Source organism: Halichoerus grypus, chromosome 5 (genome assembly GCF_964656455.1).
Source record: "Halichoerus grypus chromosome 5, mHalGry1.hap1.1, whole genome shotgun sequence".
Taxonomy (NCBI): Eukaryota; Metazoa; Chordata; class Mammalia; order Carnivora; family Phocidae; genus Halichoerus; species Halichoerus grypus.
This window is the reverse complement of record NC_135716.1, coordinates 105,079,480-105,105,904: the sequence shown is the minus strand read 5'-3', so window position 1 is coordinate 105,105,904 and position 26,425 is coordinate 105,079,480. Positions and strand designations below refer to the sequence as shown.

The 26,425-nt window shown below is 36.7% G+C and overlaps 1 protein-coding gene across 1 annotated transcript in view; it reads left to right on the top strand.

Moving 5' to 3' along the window:
• The window catches only part of AGL (amylo-alpha-1,6-glucosidase and 4-alpha-glucanotransferase), a 77,655-nt gene extending 59,765 nt beyond the window's left edge, over nucleotides 1-17,890 (top strand). The window contains exons 29-34 of the mRNA XM_036069525.2: nucleotides 1,369-1,481; nucleotides 2,324-2,535; nucleotides 3,848-3,945; nucleotides 5,648-5,735; nucleotides 5,848-5,981; nucleotides 15,365-17,890. Coding sequence (XP_035925418.2) covers nucleotides 1,369-1,481; nucleotides 2,324-2,535; nucleotides 3,848-3,945; nucleotides 5,648-5,735; nucleotides 5,848-5,981; nucleotides 15,365-15,482 — 763 coding nt within the window. The 3' untranslated portion in view covers nucleotides 15,483-17,890. The remainder of the gene's footprint in view (nucleotides 1-1,368; nucleotides 1,482-2,323; nucleotides 2,536-3,847; nucleotides 3,946-5,647; nucleotides 5,736-5,847; nucleotides 5,982-15,364) is intronic.
• Nucleotides 17,891-26,425: the final 8,535 nt, after the last annotated feature.

Genomic DNA, 26,425 nt, shown 5'->3' with positions numbered 1-26,425 from the left:
GATTCTGTCTGTCCCCCACCACCTACCGGCTCACACACGAGTGTGTGATCTCTCTCTCCCCTCCCTTTCTCTCTCTCAAATAAATAATCTTTCTTAAAAATTAGTCAGAATCTCCCTTCTTCCCTCCTCCTTCCTCTTCCACTCACTCCTTCCTCTCCCACAACATGCACATATACAGCTCTCGTGTTACTAAGTCATCAAGTAAAGCTGTCTGTTCTCTTCTGGAAGTTCTCATGGGGTGCTTCTCTACAAGCACCTCAAAGGAAAATTTTATGATTCTTTATCCCTGTCGTTAACATCTTTTCTTAACCTGAATGTTTTCATTGTAAACATTTCATTATGCCCATCTTTTATAAATATAGAAAATACCCAGTTATCCTGTTCTTTATGAAATACTTTTAACCTTTTTTTCCACCTAATTTTTTTATCTTTTATCCCATCATTTCTTTTTATGGTTTCAAATGCTTAATACTACATCACAAGTCTAGGAGTGCCTGGGTGGCTCAGTTGGTTAGGAATTTGACTCGATATCAGCTCAGGTCTTGATCTCAGGATCATGAGTTCAAGCTCTGTGTTGGGCTCCACGCTGGGTGTAGAGCCTACTTAAAAAAAATAAAAAATTAATTAACTAAAAAAAATAGTATCAAGTGTGAGAAACTATTTTCTTATTCTAAATTTTATCTTCAGCAGCATTGTGAAAAAAAATCATTTAATCACAGCTGTTGTTACATGCTTTGCAAATTTCTTTTTAAAACATGTTTATTTTGGTACATTATTAGACCTTTTGTACTTCCCTTTCATTTTCTTTAAAAATGGGCTCTCAGGGGCACCTGGATGGCTCAGTCGATAAGCATCTGCCTTCGGCTCAGGTCATGATCCCAGGGTCCTGGGATCCAGCCCCACATCGGGCTCCCTGCTCTGCGGGAAGCCTGCTTGTGTTCCCTCTCTCACTCTCTCTCTGTCAAATAAATAAAAATCTTTAAAAAAAAAATGGGTTTTCAAATTATTATGTGTATCTTCCCTGGCTTTCTCCAGTCCTATATCCCATGTTTGCTATCTTTTCTCTGGTACCCTATTTCAGTATTCTCTGATTCCTTACCCCTACCTTTTCCAGCTGCCATCCCCTCTAACTCCATAATCACCATTCCACTCCATAGAACTTTTTTTAACTGTTAAGAAGGTAAGCAATGGCAAAATAGTAAGAGGAGAGGTTTCTTATATATGCAGCATACATTTCAATGAAGTGAGGGTTTTTTTTATAGATAGCTGCTTTTATAATATATAATTCATCAAAATTGTTTATTGAATGCCCTTTAAGTAGTGCTTAAATGACTCCAACTCACAGAATAAAATTTATTTTAATTTTAGAGACGGGTCTGCTGTGGAAATTGTGGGCCTGAGTAAATCTGCCGTCCGTTGGTTGCTGGAATTATCCAAAAAAAGAATTTTCCCTTATCATGAAGTCACAGTAAAAAAACATGGTAAGCTGTTCATTTTATTTAAACAGAAACTTTGAATATACTGTCTATACTCTTAATCTACGTAATCATTTGACTCCATGAACTAATATTAGAAAACCCTTACAATTAAGAAAGAAAAAAGCATTAGTATAAAATTGTAACAAACCTGGTTACTAACCATATTTTTGCAGCAACTTTGAACTAAGATATGAAAAGCATCATAGTTATTGCCTTGTGCTTTTTTTTGTCCTTAATGTGACTGAGCATGTTACATTTTTGTGAACACTTATGAAATCTTTACATCTTTTACGAGAACTCTGCTGTCCGATAGAAATATAATTTGAGCCACATATATAATTTTTTTCAGCCACATATATAATTTTAAATTTTTTAGTACTCACATTAAAAAAAGTAAAAAGAAATAGGTGAAATTAGTTATGATAATATATTTTATTAACTCAATATATGCTAAATGTTATTTCTTCATGTAATCAGCATGAAATTATTAATGAGCTATTTTACATTCTTTTGTGGGAGGAGTATTTTCTTTGAAATCCAGTATATATTTTACACTTCTGGCACTTCTCAATTCAGACTAGCCTCATTTCAAGTGCACAATACATGTAACTTTATCAAACATGTGAGAGTGATACAAAGAAAAATCAGGGGTCATTTGCTGGATTCTAATCCTTTCTGGTAATACAATGAAAGATAATTTTTAATTTCAGGCTTGTGTCCTTCAAAAGACCCTGACACTTTCAAGAAGTGGATAATTTATTGCCTATATATTACTCTTTGGCTGTAACTAAATATATGGCTTTCTTTGAATGCTTAAAACTGCCAAGTCTTTTATCATGTTTCAGGAAAGGTTGTGACAGTCTCATATGATGAGTGGAACAGAAAAATACAAGACAACTTCGAAAAGCTATTTCATGTGTCAGAAGACCCTTCAGATTCTAATGAAAAGCATCCTAATCTGGTTCACAAACGTGGCATATACAAAGATAGTTACGGAGCTTCAAGCCCTTGGTGTGACTATCAGCTCAGGCCTAATTTTACCATAGCAATGGTTGTAGTAAGTGAATTGTTACTTTCAAATTTCAAAAATGTTGTGATGGAGTACATTTAGTTCTTTATTCCCATTTGTTTTCAAATTCATTTACTTGCCAAAAAGTATATTGTTTACTAGCTAGTTCGATATAGTCTTTCTAAATTAATAAAGCATTATGCATACCACCCTTAACTTTGGTATCAAAAAAACAGAAAATAATAGATGACAACTAATGAAGTGCTTCCCAGTGTTTTTCATATGATAGCACACGTAGAAAATAATGGTATTTGTATAGCACACTGGGCAAAATGTATTAGGTTGGTTGTGCCAGATCCAACTGCTTCAGTTAGCCCCGGGCCCGCCCCACTGCCTTGAAAGCTGAAGGCCTGGGTATTTCAGCACACCTGGCTAAGACCAGTACCTCAACACACTAGTTGGAAAGATCTAGACTGGTGAACTAATGTGAGTAGCTTCAACTCATATTCTGTTTCCTTCGTTGTATTGCTGTAATGCAATAAGAAAGCATACGAGCTCCTGAAGGAAGTTGCCACAGCTACAATGAAGGCAGAGCACACTTAAACCCATCTAATTCATTTTTCAGAAGATTTATAATAGCTTCTAGCCAAGAATTCTAGACTCTATTTTATCTCTAGTCTAAAAATAAACTATAAGGACAGTAAAATAGAGAAGGTATGTGCCCTTCTGTGCCTGCTTAGCTGTTTCTACCTTGTCGAAAAGAGTACTAAATATGGCACTATAAATTATTAGAATAAAAAATCCAAAGGTACGTAAAGTTATCTTCTGTTCAGTATGCATTTGATTTCATTTAACCATTAAAATTAATGCAGGTTCTTAGCCACCAGTACTTTCTCTCCTTCTCCGTATCACAAGTAAATTTACTCATGCTGTTAAAGAGTGCAAGTCATTCTGTATTTCGCTGTGACCCCAAAAGCAAAAAATGATTACCAGATACACTTTAAGGAAGCTACTAGAAATCTTCTGAAAAATGAATTAGATGGGTTTAAGTGTGCTCTGCCTTCATTGTAGCTGTGGCAACTTCCTTCAGGAGCTCGTATGCTTTCTTAAAATGACACAAGGAAATAGTCACCTCTTAGCAGCTTTCCTAATTTCTAAGGCCAAGAACAGCGCTTCTAAGTCATCTCCATTAGCATTAGATCGGGTTAGGCATCTGCGCTCGAAAGGAATTCTGACCCACGCTGTATTTTTAAACAGGTTTCATTTCCAAGTTTATGACTAGTTTATGTTCCACTGTGGGTGAAAACTAATTCTTTTGTGATCTTCAAAAGTTTGAATATTCGTTTTTGACATTCATTAGGCCCCTGAGCTCTTTACTGCAGAAAAAGCATGGAAAGCTCTGGAGATTGCAGAAAAAAATTTGCTTGGGCCCCTTGGCATGAAAACTTTGGATCCAGAGTAAGTTAGAATATTAAGTATTAAGAATGTTGTTCATATGGTATTTAATGTATAATTATATTTAATTATATTTAATCTTGGCATGAAAACTTTTGACCCAGAGTAAGTTGAAGTATAAGTGTTAAGAATGTTGTTGATATTATATTGCATCAGCCATAATTTTTTTGCTTGTCAGTAAACTCTCTAAAATTGCGTTCAAACTGAGTTTTTAAAAATACCAGCTATATCTTCATTAAATATCAGTGTTCATAATGCTCGTCCTATATTTAATAATCAATAAGAGTTTTAAGCTTATAAAACTAATATGTTATGAATATTTCCTAATGCCTATTTTTTTCTGATTGTAAAATACATGATTATGATGGACATTGGAAGTATAGACATATTGTCTCCTCAGAGACAGTCTTTTTCAAGTTGTTAACTCCTAGTAGTTCCCTCCATATTTCTAAATACTGTGTGTGTGCAGCTGTTTCTTGAGTTTTTTTTTTTTAATATTAGACATTATTTGGTTACTTCTTGTGATGACAGATGAAGATATAACTCTCTCCTCACCTTACCACTAACCATTTCCATCCTTTCTATATTATTACCCGACTGTTTTTATTTAAACCAATAACTGACTTTGTTTTTATTTTATGATTATGTGTTTATGCCATTTTATATTTCTTTTCTTTTCCAACTTTTGTTTTTTCTTGAGTTTCTAATGACCTTCCTGTTTGTCTTCTGCTATTTTCGTTTAAAGCTTGATGCCCTAGCCCAACATTAATTTGCTTTCTATATCAATGTATGACAGAACCCCTTTTCTATATAGTATCCTCACCTTTGTAGAATTTTCCCAATTTACTGTGTACTCATTTCAATCTTGAGATGCAGACTTTTTGTGTGTATACTTATCCGCATTCTGAGGTGTTCTCCGCATTTTCAGAGGTGTTAGGAACCACTGGTCAAAACTAAAACCCACAGTTAAAGCTTACTCATGTAGCAAATTCTGTCTCTCACTAAAAGAAAAAAAAGAAAAGTAATAATTTAATTAAACGGAGTATAGATAACTGTCTTGTATTATCCATTACAATAAGTTTGTAATAGTTTGTTTAGTTTATAAGTGTGTATAAATTTTCTATGTCTATTTGGAATCTGATAAATACCAATTTTACTTAATTTTAAAATAACTTCATGGAGAAGTTTAAAAAACAACCTTTCTAATATGTAATAATTAATAAAACTATATCTTTAATGTTTACTAATTCAAATTATTTTGTGTATATTTTAGTCATCATCAGTGTATTAGAAGCTTAGTGAAATAGTTGACTTTAACCAATATTTAGTGTCAGACTAACTCCTTGAAGGCAAGATACCTGAATACTTGACATTTTTTTTATTAGCCAGTAACTATTTGTTAATCATTCCCTAACACATTGTTGAAAGTATTCTGGAGGTGCCTGGCTGGCACAGTCAGTAGAGCATGTGACTCTTGCTGTCAGGGTCATGAGTTCAAGCCCCACATTGGGCGTAGAGCTTACTTATAAATGAGTTAATTAGCTAATTAATTTTTAAGATGGGTTGTAAAAAAAAAAAAAAACAAAGTATCCTGAACCCAGTATATGCTAATTTGATTATTTCTCTTACTTTTGCTATTGAAAAATCTAATGCTTCTTATGTAATATCTGATCTTTTTCTAACCTAAATTTTAATCATTTTGCAGTGATATGGTTTACTGTGGAATTTATGACAATGCCTTAGACATTGACAACTACAATCTTGCTAAAGGTTTCAATTATCACCAAGGACCTGTAAGAACTTCATTTCTCTTTTCAGAGTTTTCAGTTGAAGTTATTTTTCAAATAACTTTATAGATATTCAAAGCTCTTTTTTTTTCTTTACCTTTAAATCATCTTTTTTTAGGAATGGCTGTGGCCCGTTGGGTATTTTCTTCGTGCGAAATTATATTTTTCCAAATTGATGGGTCCGGAGGCTAATGCCAAGACTGTGTTTTTGGTTAAAAACATTCTTTCCCGACATTACGTTCATCTTGAGAGGTAAGTCATCAGGGGGCATGTAATTTCCAGAACTAGTGTTTAGTCAGTTTATTAGATATTAGGTAAATAACAGCTCCTTAAAATTCATTTCTGTATGCTCCAGGTATCCCAATGAAATTTGAAAGCTTTACTCTTATTTAACATGACAAGTTCAATGATATAATTTTCACCTTCCTTTAATTATTTTCGGTTGTTATTTGAAGACTTAATATTGCATGATTTATACATGTGGAATAGTCTAACTTTTTAAATACAGTGGCTATTTTGGGGTATGGCCAAAACAGAATAAATATAAAAACTAAAAGTACTCAGGCCGGGCCTTTTGAGTTAATTGATTTAAAGACATATGTGGTTGCCAGAGAGGAGATGGGGGGGGAAGGATGAGTGAAATAGATGAAAAGGATTAGAAATACACTTACCTTAATAAGCACTGAGTAATGTATAGAATTCCTGGATCATTATATTGTATAACTGAAACTAATATAATACTATATGTTAATTTTTTTTAATTTAGAATACTTTAAAAATAAATTAAAAATCAGATCTATCAATAAATAGTTTTCAGAAATGCTTTATTATTAAAATATCAGGGTTGGTCTTTTAACTATATTTCAAACCCATTTGTCACCTCCTTTGTCATAATTATTAGAGATAGTGTCAGAATTATGTGTCTTTATAAGATCATATAAATATAGTCAAAAGCTATCCTAATTTCCCAAATTCTAGATTAAACCTAAATATAGGCATGCCTTGGAGATAGTGTGGGTTCAGTTCCAGACCACTTCAATAAAGCAAAAATCACAATAAAGCAAGTCAAATAAATTATTTGGTTTCCCAGTGCATGTCAAAATTACATTTACATCATACTATAGTCTATTTAATATGCAATAGCATTGTGTCTAAAAAAACCAACGTACATACCTTAATTAAAAAGTATCTTATTGCTGGGCACCTGGGTGGCTCAGTTGGTTAAGTGACTGCCTTCGGCTCAGGTCATAATCCTGGAGTCCCTGGATCGAGTCCCGCGTCCGGCTCCCTGCTCAGCAGGGAGTCTGCTTCTCCCTCTGACCCTCCCCCCTCTCATGTGCTCTCTCTCATTCTCTCTCTCTCTCAAATAAATAAATAAAATCTTTAACACACACAAAAAAAGTATCTTATTGCTAAAAAGCATCTGAGCATTCAGCAAGTCATAATCACTGACCACAGATCACCATAACAAATACAATAATGAAGTTTGAAATATTGTGAGAAATACCAAGATGTTACACAGACACAAAGTAAGCAAATGCTGTTGGAAAAATGGTGCCTATAATAGACTTTCTTGGTGCTGGGTTACCACAAACCTTCCGTTTGTAAAAAGACGCAGTGTCTGCGAAGTGCAGTAAAGCAAAGCACAATAAAACAAGGTATGCCTGTATATGTACAGCTTATTGCTCAGAATAATTATGCATAAACAGCATAAATTTTATCTCCTTTATTGTATGAACATGAAGGGCTTCCATCTATCACCATGAATATTGTGTTTTCTTTTTTTTTTTCAAAATTTGTTTTTATTTGCTTGAATGTAGTCACAGAAAACCCAACCCTGCCATAGTTCTTGTACCTCATCTAGAAATTGCATCTGATTGTGTGTGATGTGAACATTCTTCTATCCTTTATTGCTCCACAGTATTTATCGTTGTTTGCATTTATTTTCTTTCTTTTGTCCATGAGAAGTAAGAACATCTTGCACTGCAGGGATCACTCTTCTACTTTACCCGTGATCCCATCCCTCCCACCTGTTCCTCCACTTTGCTCTACTAATTATCCTTTCTTGGTATTCCACTTGATTCTTCCTTCTTAAGCTAGAAAGAAATTTGTCAGCACATCCTAAAATAAAGTCCGTTCATACTGTTCCTACATCTAGCCGTGTCCTTTCGTTCTGTTTTCTTCTCAGCACACTTCCTATAGGAGTAGCCTCATTCCTTTTGCTTTCTGACCACCTTAGTCATTACCACCCATGGTCTGGCTTTTGTTTTGCCCTCACCACTCTGGTGAAGCCACTCAACAAGATCCTTTCTTTTTTCTTTTAAAAGATTTTATTTAGGTAGAGGAGGGGCGGGGGGGCTGTGGAGGGAGGGACAAGCAGACTCCACACTGAGCTCGAGGCAGGGCTCAATCTCAAACCCCTGATACCTTGACCTGAACCAAAACCAAGAGTTAGACGCTTAACCAACTGAGCCAGGCAGGCGCCCCTTCAACAAGATCCTTTCTTGTTCCCAGATCCCATGACTTCCTTTCGGTTTTCTTCTTTGACCTGCCTATAGTATTTGACATTGTTGCTTTCTTCTTTTCATAAAAAACTTTATGCCATCCACAGTATTAGGTTTCCCTTGTTTACCTCATGCTAGTAACAACTATTATAATAATAGGAAGTAATATTTATTGAGTACTTACTGTGTTCCAGGCATTGTTCTAAATGCATTTATATGACATTACTCATTTAATCCAAAAAAAAACTATATAAAATAGCTATTATCATTATGATTATCCTATTATTATTCACTTCTCCACTCTCTAGGTATGTCACCGTGGGCAGGTTACTTGACTTCTCTGGGCCTGATTCCTCATCTGTATAATGGATGTACTGGGGTTGTTTTGAGGATTAATATGTTAGTACATGTCATATGGACAAGATACTAACTCAGCTTTGAGCTATTATTAGTTATCTCCATTTTATAAATGAAGCTAAGAAAGTTAAGTAATTTCTACAAAGTCAAATGGCAAGTAATCTACTAGAGCTGTTGCTAAACTCCAAGCAGCCTGCTTCACAGGCCGTGCTCTTAACTACTACACTGTTGTCTCAATTTACTGTTTTTCCGGCTTTTCTTCCTGGCACCTATGTTCACTCTCCAAAAATCTGTCCTTAATCTTCCTTTTTTTTTTAATCTACATTTTCTCCTGTTACATTTCATCTATCTCATGTCTTCATTCTCTAGCAAATTTTGAATTCTCTTATAAGCTCCACTATTACTTTTTTTTTTTTTTTTTAAAGATTTTATTTATTTATTTGACAGAGAGAGACACAGCGAGAGAGGGAACACAAGCAGGGGGAGTGGGAGAGGGAGAAGCAGGCTTCCCGCGGAGCAGGGAGCCCGATGCGGGGCTCGATCCCAGGATCCTGGGATCATGACCTGAGCCGAAGGCAGACGCTTAACGACTGAGCCACCCAGGCGCCCCTCCACTATTACTTTTTAACTATCTAATACACTTCTTACCTTGGATGTCTTTCTGCCATCACTCATCTTCTCCCACATACACAATTTTCTTCCCTTTGCTGTTATGGTATTACCATTATGCATGCTCTGCAAGCTCAAACATCCCAGGTACTTCTTACTTTTACCTCATTACTTCTCCAGAACATCCAGATAGTTGTCCAGACTTGATTCGGCTGTATGCTGCCTTCTAACAGCCCATCTTCTTTGCTCTTGCCACGGCCTAACTTATAACTCAGAACCTTTTCTCTGAACTAGGCAATAGGCTCCATACTTCCAGTCTCCCCTCTCTCCATCTTGTCATATTACCTCAAATAAGATTAATTTGGTTCAAATATAACTCTCACAATTTTAGTCTTATATTTAAAAACCTTCAGTAATTCCCCATTGCATACAAAATGAAATCCAAATTCCTTACTTTCCACAGTTTTTTTTTTACCATTTCCTAATAGCTACTTTTTTTTTTTTTTTTTTAAGATTTTATTTATTTGACAGAGCACAAGCAGATGGAGAGAGAGGGAGAAGCAGGTTCCCTGCTGAGCAAGGAGCCTGATGTGGGACTCGATCCCAGGACCCTGGGATCATGACCTGGGCCGAAGGCAGCCGCTTAACGACTGAGCCACCCAGGCGTCCCCCTAATAGCTACTTTTGATAGCACAGTAGCTTCAGGTGTGAGCTTTGGGTCCAGATTGGATTTCAAATTTTGTCCTTGTTACTTCCTTTACGTGTGACTTTGAGCAAATTACTTAACCTCTCTGAAATAAATTTCTTCCTCTGTATTATGCTAATATCTCATTATTTGCGGCAAAGATTAAATGAAAAGATAGTTCAAAAATACTTGTCACAATTCAAGAAATGGTTTTATCTAAAGTGAATTATTACTCTTAGTTATCTATGGAATCCGTAGCAATGTCAACATTCTCATTCTTGATATTGGTAAGTTGTATTCTCTTTTTTTCCTGTTCTGCCTGGCTAGAAAGTTTATCCATTTTATTGCTCATCTTAAAGAACCAGTGTTTGGCTTTATTGATTTGTTTTCTGTTGTTTTTCTGGTTTTTGTTTTATTGATTTCTACCCTGCTCTTTATTCTCTTCTTCTGCTTACTTTAGGTTTAATTTGTTTGTCTTTGTCTACTTTAAGGTAGAAGTTGAGGTCATTGACTTAAAGACCTTTCTTCTTACCTAATAAGGGGCTTAATGCTATAAATTTCCCATTAAATACTAAATCAACAGTATCCCACAAATTCTGGCTTGTTGTGTTTGTATTTTCATTCAGTTGAAAATACTTTCTTGGGGCGCCTGGGTGGCTCAGTTGGTTAAGCAACTGCCTTCGGCTCAGGTCATGATCCTGGAGTCCCGGGATCGAGTCCCGCATCGGACTCCCTGCTCAGCGGGGAGTCTGCTTCTCCCTCTGATCCTCCCCCTCTCATGCTCTCTGTCTCCCATTCTCTCTCTCAGATAAATAAATAAAAAATCTTTAAAAAAAAAAGAAAATACTTTCTACTTTCCCCTTTGATTCTTCTTTGACCCATGGGTCATTTAGAAAGGTGTTATTTAGCTTTCAAATATTGAGGAATTTTCCAGAGGTGTTTCTGTTACTGGTTTCAAAGTTAATTCCATTGTAGTCAGGGAATATACTTTATATGACTCTAATCCTTCTAAACTTACTGATACTTGTTTTAAGGCCCAGAGTATGTTCTGTCTAGGTTACTAATTTGTTTTCCAGTGGCAGGGGGAAATGTGTATTCTGCTGTCCTTGGGTGGAATGTTCTATAAATGTCAACTAGGTCAAGTTGATTGATAGTGTTGTACAAAGTACTTACGAATTTCTGTGTACTTGTTCTATGAATTACCTAGAGAAGAGTATTGACATCTCCTGTTATAATTATGGATGTCTATTTCCCCTTGTAGCTATATCAGATTTTGCTTCATGTATTTTGAAAACATATTAGATGTGTATTTAGGATTATTTTGTTCTTTTCATGAATTGACCCTCTTATCATTATGAAATGACTTTCTTTATCACTGGCAGTGTATCTTTGCTTCAGAATTTACTTTGTTTGATATTAATATAAGCCCTTCAGATTTCTTTTGATTGTTACCATGGTATATATTTTTTCATCCTTTACTTTTAACGTATTTGTTGTCTTTATGTTTAGGGTAGGTTTATGTACATAACAGCATATAATGGCAGTCTTGCTTTTTTGTGCAGCTTGATAATCTCTGACTTTTATTTGGAAAGTTTAGACTATTTACACTTAATGTGATTATTTATATGGTTAAGTATAAATCTATTTTTTTCTGTTTATTCTTTTCCTCTTTTTCTCCTTCTTTTGGACTGGATATTTATTATTCAGTATATATTCCATTTTATCTCCTTTGCTGGCTAATTAGCTACTTTTTTTTTTTTTAATTTTATTTATTTATTTGACAGAGAGAGACACAGCGAAAGAGGGAACACAAGCAGGGGGAGTGGGAGAGGGAGAAGCAGGCTTCCCGCGGAGCAGGGAGCCCGATGCGGGGCTCGATCCCAGGGCCCTGGGATCATGACCTGAGCCAAAGGCAGACGCTTAACGACTGAGCCACCCAGGCGCCCCTAATTAGCTACTTTTTTCAGTGGTTGCTTTAGGTTTATATATACATCTTTAATTTATCATAGTTTACCTTCAAGTATAGTATAAGAATCTTAAAATAGTATAGTTCTGCTTCTCCCTTCCAGGCTTTTGTGCTATTATTGTCATCTATTTTGCTTTGCATATATGTTATAACTTCCCCACACATTGTTATTACTTTTTGTTTATGCCATCAGTTATTTTTTAAAGATATTTAAATAATACAGAAAAAAGTCTTATATAACTACTCACATAGTTGCCATTTCCAGTGTTCATCTGTTTGTGAATATCTCTGTTTCCATCTGGTATAATTTTCTTTTGCCTAATGAATTCCTCTATCATGTCTTATAGTGCAAGCCTGCTCATGATAAATTCTTTAAGCTCTTAAATTCTCAGAAAAGTCTTTATTTTGCCTTTATTTTTGAAAGATATTTTTGTTGTGCATAGAATTAAAGGTTGACAGGTTTTTTCTTTCAGTGCATTTAAGTGTTGCCTTGTTTTAACAGGAAATCTGCTATCATCCTTATATCTAATCTGCCACTATTTCCATTAAGTATATTTTTCATTTTATACATTATAGTTTTCATCTCTTGAAGTTTGATTTCGGTCTTTTTTATATCTTCCATGTCTCTGCTGAGTATTTTGAACATACAGAATACAGTTACAGTAACTATTTTAATGTCTTTGTCTGCTAATTTATATCTGGGTTGGTTTCACGTATGATTATTCTCTTCTTATGGGTTGTATTAGCCTACTCTTCACCTGCTAGTGTTTTATTGGATGCCAGCTATGAATTTTACCTTGCTTGGTATTAGATTTTTTGGTATTTCTATAAATATTCTTGAGCTTTGTTTTGGAATGCAGTTAAATTATTTGGGAACAGTTTGATCCTTTCAGGTTTTGATTTTAAGGTGGTTTTTTTTTTAATTTTTTAATTTTATTTATTGACAGAGGGAGAGAGTGAGCACACAAGCAGGGGCAGCAGCAGAGGGAGAGGAGGAAGCCTCTCTCCGCTGAGCAGGGAGCCCGATGCAGGGCTCGATCCCAGGACCCTGGGATCATGACCTGAGCCGAAGGCAGATGCTTAACTGACTGAGCCACCGAGGCACCTCTGATTTTAAGCTTTGTTGGGCCTGGCCAGAGCAGCATTTAGTCTAGGGCTAATTATTCTCCACTAATGAGTCATGGCCTACCTGAGTTCTCTATCCCATATCCCTAAAATTATGAAGTTTTCAAACCTGGCTGGTGGAAATAAGCACTGTTCCTGACCCTGTGTAAATGTCATCAGGTACTCCTTTAATTCTTTCAGATGGTTCTTTCCCCATCTTTCATTAGTTTCCTCTTGTGTGTTGACTGATCGGTAGGTGAATACTTGAGTGGGACCCTCTGCATATCTCCAGAGTTCTCTCCTTTTTAGTACTCTGTTCTGAAAATTCTAGCTGCCTTGTTCTTCCTGGACTGTCAGTTCCATTTCTTCAACTCAAGGAATCTGCCAGGCTCTACCTGTGTTCCCTTCCCTGTGCCAAATCCTGGAAACTCCCTCCAGGCAGTAAGGTATGGTAGTCCTAGGGCTTCCTTCATTGTAGTCTCATTTCTTAGGGATCACTGTTCTTTGTTGCCTAATATCCAGTATCTTGAAGATTATTGCTTCATATTCCTTGTCCAGAACTTTGTTTCAGGCAGGAGGGAAATACTGTCTGTGCTGTTCCATGTTTGTCAGAAGTGGAAGACCTTTGCTTTCTGGCCCAATCAAATGTTTTAAGCTCATCTTTTACTTTCCCTGCCCCAGCCTAGGTGGGCAATTCTCTATCCCTGGTTTGTTTACTAGCTTGTTTGTTTTTTGTGTTTGTGAAGAATGTTATTTAAAAGCCCAGATCCAGGGGCACTTGGCTGGCTTAATCGATAGAGCATGTGACTCTTGATCTTGGGGTTGTTGAGTCTAAGCCCCACATTTGGTGTCGAGATTACTTTAAAAAAATAAATTTTTTTTAATTTTATTTATTTATTTGACAGAGAGAGCGAGAGAGAGAGCACAAGCAGGGGAAGTGGCAGGCAGAGGCAGAGGGAGAAACAGGCTCCCTGCTGAGCAAGGAGCCCAATTCGGGACTCGATTCCAGGACCCTGGGATCATGACCTGAGCCGAAGGCAGCCGCTCAACCAACTGAGCCACCCAGGCATCCAAAAAAATAAATTCTTTAAAAGTAACTAAATACGTACATGCATACATACATTAAAAAAAATAAAAGCCCAGAGCTAAATAGTTGGTATATTCGTGCTCTTGGGGAATTGTTATTGTGCCTTCCAGTAGATAGAGCTAGGAAATGATAGATAGATAGATAGATAGATAGATAGATAGATAGATAGATAGATAGATAGACAGGCAGATCTCTATCTCTGTATATTTATCTATCTCTATATATTGAAAACCTACATTCACACCAGTTCCACTCAGTGTTTTATCTTGTTTTCTCCCTTTTCATATTTGTAATTCCCTTTTCCAACAGTGAGTAAGCTATTCCCCATACTCTATCACTACCAAATGGATTCAGCTCACCCTTTTCTGGCTCTTGGTATACCTCTTCCTTCATGGGCCTGACAACCCCACACGAGGCCACACTTAATGTGTGGATGCCCTGCTTGCACCACTTGGGTTCTAGGACACCCCCACCTTGGTGTGAACTCTCCTCATACACCTCAGCTGTGGCATCCTACCCTGTGCTATCCCTGCTACCCTTCTTTCCTCTTCTCCCCAACTCTGATCACCGACCTTTGTCCCACCTAATGACTTGAGGAATGAATTTTTCAGAAAGGAAGGGAAAGAAGAATTCTTTTACCAGTATGGATATGTTCCATGTTCTAGTTCCACATATAATTATGAGCAGCATGTCACTGGTTCTGTAAGTTTGTCTCTTAACTTCAGTACTATATTAGTTTGCTAGAGCTGCCATAACAGAGCACTACAAACTGAGTAGTTTAAATATTTTCTTATTGTCTCACAGTTCTAGACGCCAGAAATTTGAAATCAAGGTGTTGGCAGGGCCATGCTCCCTCTGAAGTTGCTAGGGAAGATCTCTCCCAGCCCTCTCTCCTAGGTTCTTTTTTTTTTTTTTAAGATTTTATTTACTTAAATAAATATTTACTTTTAAGATTTTATTTATTTACTTGAGAGAAATAGCGTGCTTGAACACGAGCTGGTGGGGGGGGGGGGCGCCGAGGGAGAAGGAGAAGCAGACTCCTTGCCGAGCAGGGAGCCAGATGCGGAGCTCGATCCCAGGACCCTAGGATCAGACGCTTAAGGCAGATACTTAAACAACTGAGCCACCCAGGTGTCCCTCAAAGAATAATTTCAATCTAAATTCTTTATACATAGATAAGGATATCCTGTTTTATTTTGTAGCAAATGACTATATATGATTATTTTTCTATACTAGAAGGAAAAGCACCAAATGTATTGCCTATTTTGTTAATCCAAACAAGATATGTGTTGTATCTCATAAAATGTCTTTTCTTTTTTTAAGATCCCCTTGGAAAGGACTTCCTGAACTAACCAATGAGAATGGCCAATACTGTCCTTTCAGCTGTGAAACACAAGCCTGGTCAATCGCTACTATTCTTGAAACACTCTATGACTTGTAGTTGATTCATGGATATGATTAAGTATGCAGTCACTTGTATTATGGAATGCAAGGTCAAAATATAATGTAAATGTTTTATATGCACAGGCTTGAGTCATTTTAAAAATCTTATTCATAAGATATTGATGCCCAGTTAGGTAAGACTTTAAAAGCATTGATCTTTCTTTTGTTTTGTTTTGTTTTTTTAATGTACACAGATAGCTTTTGATTTGAATCAGAAAGAAAAGCTATCATAACCAATAGGATGTTTTTCTTTTGAATTCAGGAGGTATTCTTGAAATGCCTAGAAATAAAGAGTTTGATCCAGAGTTTGAAAAAGAAAAATCATGTAATCTATTGTACATAAGTGAAAACGAAATATGAGAATGTAATAATGAAAGAAATGGAAAAGTATTTTTAAATTGTGGTATTATATCTTCTTTAGTAATAATACATACTGAATATGCTATAGTTAACTAATGTTCTCACCTTTTACTGTATTATTCCTAGCACCTTCCAAACTGCATTCGATAAATATTAACTAAATATTGAATCATGGAAGTATCTATCTAGTTCACTGTGTGCTTTTATTTCACTAATATATTAATATGTTTTTAATATAATGAATGCCATAATTTGCTTATGTTAATGATGCATACATAGGATGTATGAAAAAAATACAAGCATTTAAGAATTTATTTCCCACAAACAGTTTTGTAGAATTAATCTTGAGTACCTGCTTCCTACTGTGAGATGGTTTACGTTCTCAAAATGCACATTGTTGGTCATACTTATGAGAACTTTGAAGAAAAACACGCTAAATTAATTTTTCTAAAACTTAATTATTTTTAGTTTGTGTGTAAAAGATATTGATGGGTCATAGTAGATGCTAGTTTCCTATTAACTAAAACCTACATTGACAAGCTTAGCATTGAGAACAACCTTAATGTAATAAAAATATATGAATCTAGTAGTTATCTTGAATTCAGTAGAATCATTTAAAAAGTTTTTCATGACCTTAATTCTGAAAAGTCATAAAAGGAAAAAGGTTTTTAACATTTATATGAGTTAATATTTTTGAATAATACTTATTCCCTAGATGGATTTTTTTTTTATCATTTTACTGTTTTTGTCTCAAGAAAAAACTTAAATAAGATCATTATACTTTTAGTTGAAAGAAAATAGTTGCAAAAATCCTTTCATTACTATTTAATATTTTTCAGGTGTATTTATAGTTAATAAAATAATGGTACAGTAACACTTTTCTCACTTAAAGGTCACATACCGAACCATCTGAAGTATGACTAAGAAATAAAAATAAAAGAAGCAAACTAAAACTTCTAGGTAGCAAAAACATATGAATACTTAAAGATGTCAAATTCCCACATTCAATAGCTCTTGCAACTTATTGTGTCCTGCACACCCGTTTTCAAAGCTGACCCTACTTTAGAAATAGTTTTAACTAGCTTACTTTTTTGGTTTCCCAACCTAAAGCAGATTAAATCCTACAAATTTTAGGACAGTTATGATAGTCATCTGATCACTATCTATAAACTCATTGGTTTCCAAATGTCCCTTCCTTCTTCATTGCTCAATGTATAAATTTCTCTAAACTTTGCAGTTACAAGGAATGACCTTCCTTGAGAGAGGGAACCATTAGTCATCAAAGGTTTTTGCAGTTATGTTGCTGTACCTTAACTTCTTATATTAAAGGTGGTAAGAAAAATAACTGAAAACCGTGTATTTAATGAAATCAAGTAATAGCTGATAGTTAAATGGGATGGATGGACGAATGGATAGATAGATAGATAGATAGATAGATAGATAGATAGATAGATAGATAAAAAGTTGATAATTTCTAAAACATAGCCATATTGGGATGTAGGGCAATTACCCACCTCAGCAATTTTTAATGATATCATGTTGTACTAGAAAATTAATTGGTTGATATTCCAATAAGGAATATTAGGGAAAGAACATTGTGATTATCTGCATGGTCTATTTTAAAGTTTAAGAAGGCATGTTAGACATTATTTCATCAAAGGTAGTTAAAATAACAGTTTTAGACTTTAGAGGGATAAATGTCGTTTGAAGAACATTTAAATAAAATGCTTCATTCCTGAGTGATGATGGATGAGGTACCATTATATTACATTTTGATGATGGCTCTGTGCCTTGGTTCTTCACTAATCCAGATCAATCTTACTCTTTAACAAGAGAAGTAAGTTTGCCAGTATAACCAGTATGCTGTGATAATTTAATAAGTTTCAAAAATAGTTGAAGAAACGTGAGACCTGTCATCATATCTGTGGACATTATAACCTAGTGAATTGTAATCCGTTTCCAATATGTTTTCAACTGCTATATCTAGTTTAAAAAATGTCATTTTTATGTCTGTGTGCCAAGAAAATAAAAATCTTTTCTAAAGGACCATATTTTATTTCATTCCATTATTTACCAATTAACTAATCTGTTGACTACTACCATTTATTCAGGGCTTGCTTATTTTAGGTACTTATTTTTTCGTAGATGTGGGAGGGCAAAAAGAAGAGGAAGATTTTTAGGCTGTTTGGTAATTTATTTAATAGTCATATTGAAATTAGGAGCAAAATAAACTTTTGATATAAAATTAGATCTGTTAGCAAGTATACACGCCCCTAGTATTTCTTTTTTTTTTTTGCTGTTATGACTTTTTTTAACTTTTATTTTTGTTTTTTTTTTCATTTTTTTATTATGTTAGTCACCATATATTACATCATTAGTTTTTGATGTAGTGCTCCATGATTCATTGTTTGTGTATAACACCCAGTGCTCCATGCAGAACATGCCCTCTTTAATACCCATCACCAGGCTAACCCATCCCCCCACCCCTCTTTTTTTTTTTTTAAAGATTTTATTTTTTGACAGAGAGTGAGAGAGGGAACACAAGCAGGGGGAGTGGGAGAGAGAGAAGCAGGCTTCCCACAGAGCAGGGAGCCCGATGCGGGGCTCAATTCCAGGGCCCTGAGATCATGACCTAAGCTGGATGCTTAACTGAATGAGCCACCCAGGCGCCCAAGCCACCCAGCACCCCTCCCCCCCCCCCCCCCCGGTATTTCTTGAAACCTTTTACTCTACCATGAATTTTTTATTTACCTTTCATCAACTTACTAAAGGCAAATACTATAGGCCAGAACAGATATAATGTAGATGTGTGCCTCCCAAAAGTGGCCATAAAGATTGTTTCACATGTCTTTTTTTTTTTTTTAAGAGGATTTATGTATTTGAGAGTGAGCAATCCAGGGGGAAGGGCAAAGGGAGAGGGAGAGAGAATTCAAGTAGACTCCCCGCTGAGCATGGGGCCCAAAGCAGGGCTCCATCCCAGGACTCTGAGATCATGACCTGAGCTGTATGCTTAACTGAGTGAGCCACCCAGGCGCCCCATTCTACTTTTGTTTTGTTTTTAATTATAATATAGAATAAAATAACATCAAATAACCAAAGTTGATCCATTTAGTCTTTGCCTTTAATTACTGTTGGTTCATTTTTACTGCAGATAATTATCTCTACCTTCAGATAAAAAGTAATTACCTAGAAATCCAAACTTCTATCAGTTTTTATGAGTGAATTTGTCAAACTTGACAAACTTATTTATATAGATCCTCAATATGCTAAAATAATAAACTCAGGCAAGTTGTTTAGTTTGTTTGTTTTTTCCATTTGTACAGGCCTTGAATTATTAATACTGATACTGTATCATTTTGGCTACAATTTTTTTCCCTAATATTTGCCTTGTTATTTTGGTTAGAGGCTTTTTTGTTTAACTTACAAAAGCTTTTAATTTTTCTTCAATCAAATCTCCTCATGTTTATCTTTGTGAACTCTTCTATCTCTCCAAAATTTAATCAACCTCATTCAATAATTTAATAAACTTTTTCTTCTGATTTAATATTTGTGTTTTATAGCAATATCCAGCAATGAGGTGAGACATTATTTAGGTTTTTTCTCAACTGTAACATTCCAAACTCATGAATTGAATATGACTTAAGTGATTCCATTTTTCAATTATTTAATTTCTGGGATATCCTATTGAAGTTATTCGTGCCTATTTACTCATTTAACTATTATAATATTTTGTTTTAATATTTTTAGAGCTATTTCTTACCAATCTCCTACTCTCCTTCTTTGGAATCCTGTTTTATATACCCCTCTTTGTTCTTCTTAAGTACTTTTACATATCCAAAAAGTATTCCCTTACTGTTTTTACTACGTATACTCACACTGTAAGTTAATGTGATAAGAACTGACATTAACTGTATTTACTCTCATCTAGGAACATAGGCTGTCTCCATTTATTCAAAAAATTTTAGCTTGCTGAAATTCTTCCTAATTCTTATGTTTTTGGTTGCTATTATGTATGTAATCCATTCTGGTTCAACTTAATAGCCAATTAGTTGGAATAAAAAATTCAGACTTAATAAACATTTATGAGCCCCTACCATGTAATAGTCAATTTTATACTAAATGTATTATACCCATTTTATAAATAAGAACATTGCTGAAGTGTCTTGCCCTAAGTCACACAACACATAAATCACAGAACCAAGACTCAACCCCGTCTTTTTACTACAACTCGTCTCTCAAAGATCCTCAAAATTGCAGTTTTCTGTCCTTGTCCTCACATTTCTTGCCATCATCCATCCATAAGTCAAGCATGGCTATTATCAGTTGCCATCTGATTACAGAAAGCATTAGATCGTGTTCTTCTTGGGTCTAAGCATATCACCTGGTCAAAATGCTGTGTCTGCAGCCATCTGCCTTAATAAGGTAACTAATTCTTGGCTAAATATTCAGACCCCAAGTGCCAAGCATGGGTTAGGTTACACAACTTGAATACATTTGCAAATATAAGTGTCCTATCAAGTTAAGGCAGAAAAAAGTCAGAGACAATAAGGATAAGAATGGTTAAGAGAGGAGCACCTGGGTTGGTTGGTTAAGTGTCTGCCTTCACCTCAGGTCATGATCCTCCGGAGGTTCTGGGGTAGAGTCCCTATTGAGCTCCCTGCTCCTCAGGGAGCCTGCTTCTCCCTCTCCCTCTGCCGCCTCCTCCTGCTTGTGCTCTCTCTCGCTCACACTCTCTCTCTCTCTCATGAATAAATAATAAAATCTTAAAAAAAAAAAAAAGAGTGTTAAAAGATGGCCAGCTATCAAAATTCCTACATGAGAATTTGGTAAGAAGTTAAGATTCAAAAAACAAACAAAAAAAAGAACATTCACCCCCAGGCATGGAGAATACCAAAGGAAGCCATTTATATCTATGGAAGTTCACTAACATATGGCACTTCATTCTGCGAATGTTTACTGTTAACATTTATTGTAACTGACATATTTTGTAAGTGCAAAACTAAGCACTAAGTCTTCTTAGACACCTTATAATCATAACACACACACACACAAAAAAAACGATTTATCTTGACTACCACATCACATTTGATAGATCACAAAGTCTCACTTTTACCTGACTAGCTTCTCACCTATTCCCCCCTCTTTCTGTTTGCACTCATCTTGTCCTTAGACTAATAAAATGATTTCTTAGTTGGTCACAACTTACTTCATCCCTCATAGAACTATGAGGAAAACCTCTATTGAACACTGGTTCTATCCCATCACTGCTCAGAGGACACTTGGGATCCTCTATAATCTGGCCCCTTCTCTCTCCAGTCTTGGTATGATGACACTGCTTTTTCCAAAGCTGATTCCTTGCCTCTCTGAGCCTGTTTCTTCAACTGTAAAAACAAGAATGATGGTAATACCTACACTGCAGGGCAGTAAACGTTCATGACGGTAACCCATAGTATATCAGGATTAAGTTTGATGGCATGTAACAGAACCCAAATAACAGTGGTCTAAGTGAGATTGAGGTGCAGAGGTGTGCAATCCAAGGCTGATACACTGGTTCCATGGTCATCAGGAACCAAGGTAGCAACTAATGGACAAAGAATATTCTTATCACTTCCCAGGTATAATTTTTTTAATGTGAGCTCATTGTCTCCTAGATGTGAGCAGAGGTGTACAATATCTATTCACTTATATTTTGGGGTGTTTTTTTTTTTAAGATTTTATTTATTTATTTGTCAGCGAGAAAGCACAAGCAGGGGGAGCGGCAGGCAGGGGGAGAAGCAGGCTCCCCACTGAGCAGAGATAAATGACCTGAGCTGAAGGCAAACACCAAACCGACTGAGCTATCCCGGTACCTCCCCCGTTTTTATTTATTTATTTTGTTGTTGTTGTTGTTGTTGTTGTTGTTAGATTCTTAAACTTATGTTTAACTTTAAAAAGAGGGACTCCCGAGAGCCATTCTGCAAGCTCACTGAAGAGCCAGGAATACTGTACACGAGGCAGGACTGCGCCCGTCACTGCAGCCGACTGCTGAGGGCGGCTCCGGAGGCTGAGCAAGTTCGGGCAAGCGCCACCAGAGGGCAGTGTGTGCTCAGCTCCCGGCCCGACTCACCCGCACAGCACTGGGAAGTCTCAGCAGTTCTCTCCAGCACCCCTTTTACCCTAACTCGGACCCTTGCCCGCCGAAATCAGGGTATATATCCTTTCTTTAAAGTTCATAATAATCTAACTTTATAGTAAGTTTAATATAAATTATAAGATATGGACTTTTTTTCTCTCATAAATGAAATTTCGCTTTCCTTTTTGGATCAATAGTGAGCGTAATTATTTCCGTTCTGCCTTGTCACTCTTTACATCAGCCTTTCCAAATAGTCCCAATCACACTTCCCTATTGCGATTGGTGACATTACCCCTGGAAAGGAGGTAACTGATTCTAAAGGAAATGCGGTGACTTTTTAACAAATCACTCAGTAAGAGACAGTGCCAATTATGAAAGCTCTGAAATTACAAATTCTTCACATTTACGTTCATAATGTCATGGTAATTTCTCCAATTGTGTCATCTCTTTATCAGTAAATTCATTAGCGCATCTTTATAGAAAAGAAATCCCTTATTCTGGTAATCATTTCTCAATATATATGTATAGCAAATCATCACACTGCCCACCTTAAGCTTACCCAATGTTATATGTCAATTATATCAGAATACAGCTGGGGGGAAAAATGAAACCGAGGCCCCAAACCCAAAATTAAATACATATTATTTTAACAATAGATAGGTTGAAGTTTTAATTCATGAGAAAATTTAAGGTTTTTTTTCAACCAGTAAAGAGATTTTAATTTCACTTTAGTAATAGTATGGGAGAAACAAGAAACACCTTTGCGGAAAGCCTCTTTGGATAACAATGTCTACTACAGTATTAAGAGGTAAGGTATTTCTACGTAGCCAATTTGGGTCAGGAAGATGAGATTCCCACTGCCTTCAAATTATTTCCTATAATGAGGGGTGGATAGGAAACTGAGTAGAGATGTGGGAGACACTTCCTCATTGCAAAGTATTTGAAGAGGTTGAAAGGCAAGCTCTGTTTTCTCTAGACTATAAAATGTCTCAGCATCTTGATGACTCTTAATCTTTTCCCTGTAGTTAACAAGGTAACTCAATCATGTCCTATTTTGTTCTCAGCCAATTTTGGATGAAGCCTCTCCTACTAAACTCGAGACTTTCAGGGCACAAGTAAGTGTCTAGAAATTTTTTTAAAATATGAGACATAACCATGCTTAAAATATGACAGTTCATTATTAAGAAGAGAGATCCATAACCTTGGTCCTTTCTTTCCTGGAAGCATTCTTAAAACTGGCATGTTTAAACCTCTTCAAACAAGTTGTAAAGGGAGAATTAGGATACCATCCATTTCTGTTTGGTATTGGAAGAAAAGAAAAAGATCCCAGATGTGTTTGAAGGAGTTTTGTTGATTTGTTTGTTTTCTCCTCAAAATGATCACAAATCCCTCTTGAGTGTCCTATTTTCTAGTCAAGGTTAGTGTTTTTGAATAATAAAAGTGAAGAAACTTCAGGTCTAGCATTACTTTCATATTCATGACCCAGAAATTCATATGTAAAAGAAAACAATTGTGAATATGGCTTGGCTTATCCAGACAATTCCCTCCTCCTGCTTTCTTCTGAATTGGGGCTCTCAGGTCATTATGATTCAAAATCCAGGAAGTGGAAAAAAGAGAAGCTCTGGAGGCTAAGCTGATCTACACAATAAAGAGTTGGAGAAAATTGGGAAAGGAAAGAAAACCTTTGGAGAGTCGATGAAAAGGGTGATGTAGGGTCCAGTGCCCATCCACCCTACATGTGTTACCTGCTTAGGTAACTATTTCTGTCCTCTCTCAACTGAGTCTTGCTCTGAAGGATGTTCCTTCAAATCAAGTATACAGTAATATTTTTCTAAAGTGAAATGAAATTCACAAGTCACATCCAAACTCGTGTTTAACCCTAACTTCTAGCAAGCGCTGCTATAAAAAAGGCTGACAGTTCAGTTTAACTCCCTGCAAAATACCTCTCACACTCTCTAGAGGAGATGTTAACATTACCAAGAAACAATCAACTAAAGAGAGGAGACTTCAAGGAATGTTTATGGTCAAAAAATAATTCAGAAAGTAGAAAGTTTGGCACACACAGAGAGCCGAGAGTTCAAATGAAGGAAAGATGGTAATCATTTTCCCAGTTCACCAGAAGCTGGAAGAAAAAATAAATCCTGGAAAACAGTAACCAGGATACAGATGGCAGACAACACTGGGTATTTACCCCAAAGATACAGATGTAGTGAAAAGAAGGGGCACATGCACCCCAATGTTCATAGCAGTAATGTCCACAATAGCCAAACTGTGGAAGGAGCCGAGATGCCCTTCAACAGATGAATGAATAAAGAAGATGTGGTTCATATATACAATGGAGTATTACTCAGCCATCAGAAAGGACAAATACCCACCATTTGCATTGACACGGGTGGAACTGGAGGGAATTATGCTAAGTGAAATAAGTCAAGCAGAGAAAGACAATTTTCATATGGTTTCACTCATATGTGGAACATAAGTAATAGCATGGAGGACATTAGGGGAAGGAAGGGGAAACTGAAGTGGGGGAATAAGAGGACAGATGAACCATGAGAGACTATGGACTCCGGGAAACAATCTGAGGGTTTCAGAGGGGAGGGAGTGGGGGGGTGGGGTACCCCGGTGATGGGTATTAAGGAGAGCATATGTTGTAATGAGCACTGGGTGTTATATGCAAATAATGAATCATGGAACACTACATCAAAAACTAGTGATGTACTACTGTATGGCGACTAACATAACACAATAAAAAAAAATGAATTAAAAAAAAAGATGGCAGACAACATTTGCACCTTGGCCTTCCTTCTCTCCACAGACCAGGGCTACTCAAAATGCTCCACAAACCAGCGTAGGGAAACAAACTGTATGGGGCACCTGGGTGGCTCAGTCATTAAGTGTCTGCCTTCGGCTCAGGTCATGATCCCAGGGTCCTGGGATCAAGCCCTGCACCGGGCTCCCCGCTCTGCGGGAGGCCTGCTTCTCGCTCTGCCTCTCTCTCTCTCTCATAAATAAATAAATAAAATCTTAAAAAAAAAGAGAAACAAACTGTATATTACAGGTCTACAAATAAAGAAATACAGAAATTGAGTACAGGCACTTAGAAAATTTTATAGCAGTCTGGAATTGCCTGATCAGATTGATTTTTTTAAAAAATATTTTGTTTATTTCTTTGAAAGAGAGAAACACAGCGAGAGCGGGAACACAAGCAGGGGGAGTGGGAGAGGGAGAAGCAGGCTTCCCGCTGAGCAGGGAGCCCGATGTGGGGCTCGATCCCAGGACCCTGGGACCATGACCTGAGCCGAAGGCAGACGCTCAACGACTGAGCCACCCAGGCGCCCCTGATTTTTATTTTTAAGATTTTATTTATTTATTTGAGAAAGAGAGAGAGACAGAGAGCGTGCTGAGGAGGGAAAGGGACAGCAGACTCCTCCCTGAGATTGTGACCTGAGCTGAAATCAAGAGTCAGACACTTAACCAACTGAGCCACCCAGGTGCCCCTGATCAGATTGATTTTCATCACATTTTTCTGGCAGTTCCTTTTTATTTTATTTTACCAAAAGCATCAGTCCAAAATGATTTGGGGGGAAGGATTGGTCCTTCATTGGGATCATTTGAGAAGCTCTGCCCTAGTCTCCACGGAGAGAAGGTTCAAAAGTATCAGGACTTACCTAATTTGGTGGTGGGAGAGGCCCAACAGCTATCTGCCTTCATGGTCTTAGGAGCTTCCTAGGAACAGACTCTTCCTAAAAGTTGAGGAACTAGTTTAATGAACTTGATTCAGTAAGAATTGAGAAGAACCTTTGCCATAAGAGGGGAGCAGCATTTTGAGAACATTTCAGTGGTTGTCAATCAACTCTATTTCCATTTTTCTCCATGGGTATGTTAAGTCTGAGTCCTGGAGACTCAAGACTGCAAGAAATGATTTGTCCTAAATGTAGTGACGCCTGATCAGGCTTCCCACTAACAAGGAGCACTAACTAGAGACTCCCTCTTAATACAGATAAAACAAGGAAGAGGCATTGCGTTCCTCACTGCAGACCTGTTTGCTCAGTTTGCTCATAGGAACTGCCCAGTTTAAATAGGAGGTGGAGGGTGTGCCTGGCTGGCTCAGTCAGTAGAGCATAAGACTCTTGATCTTGGGGTCATGAGTTTTGAGCCCCGTCTTGGGCACAGAGATTACCTTTAAAAACAAACAAATTAAGTAATTAATTAAAAATTAAAAACAAACAAGCGGGGGTCTCCCGCGACCCTCTCCCAGCCGAGCTCCTACCCCCCTCGTTTTTTTCCGAAGGCGCTAGGCGGCGCCACCCTCCGGCCGGAGCTGGCACTGCACAATCCCCTCCGCCTTTCAATGTTCCACACTCCCTGGCAAGAGTCTCCTCGGCTTTTTTTTTTCCCTCCCACCTCCCCGCTCTCCCACCCCCTCCCACCCCCAGCTGCCTCTATTTCCTTAAGAAAGGTTTTTTTTT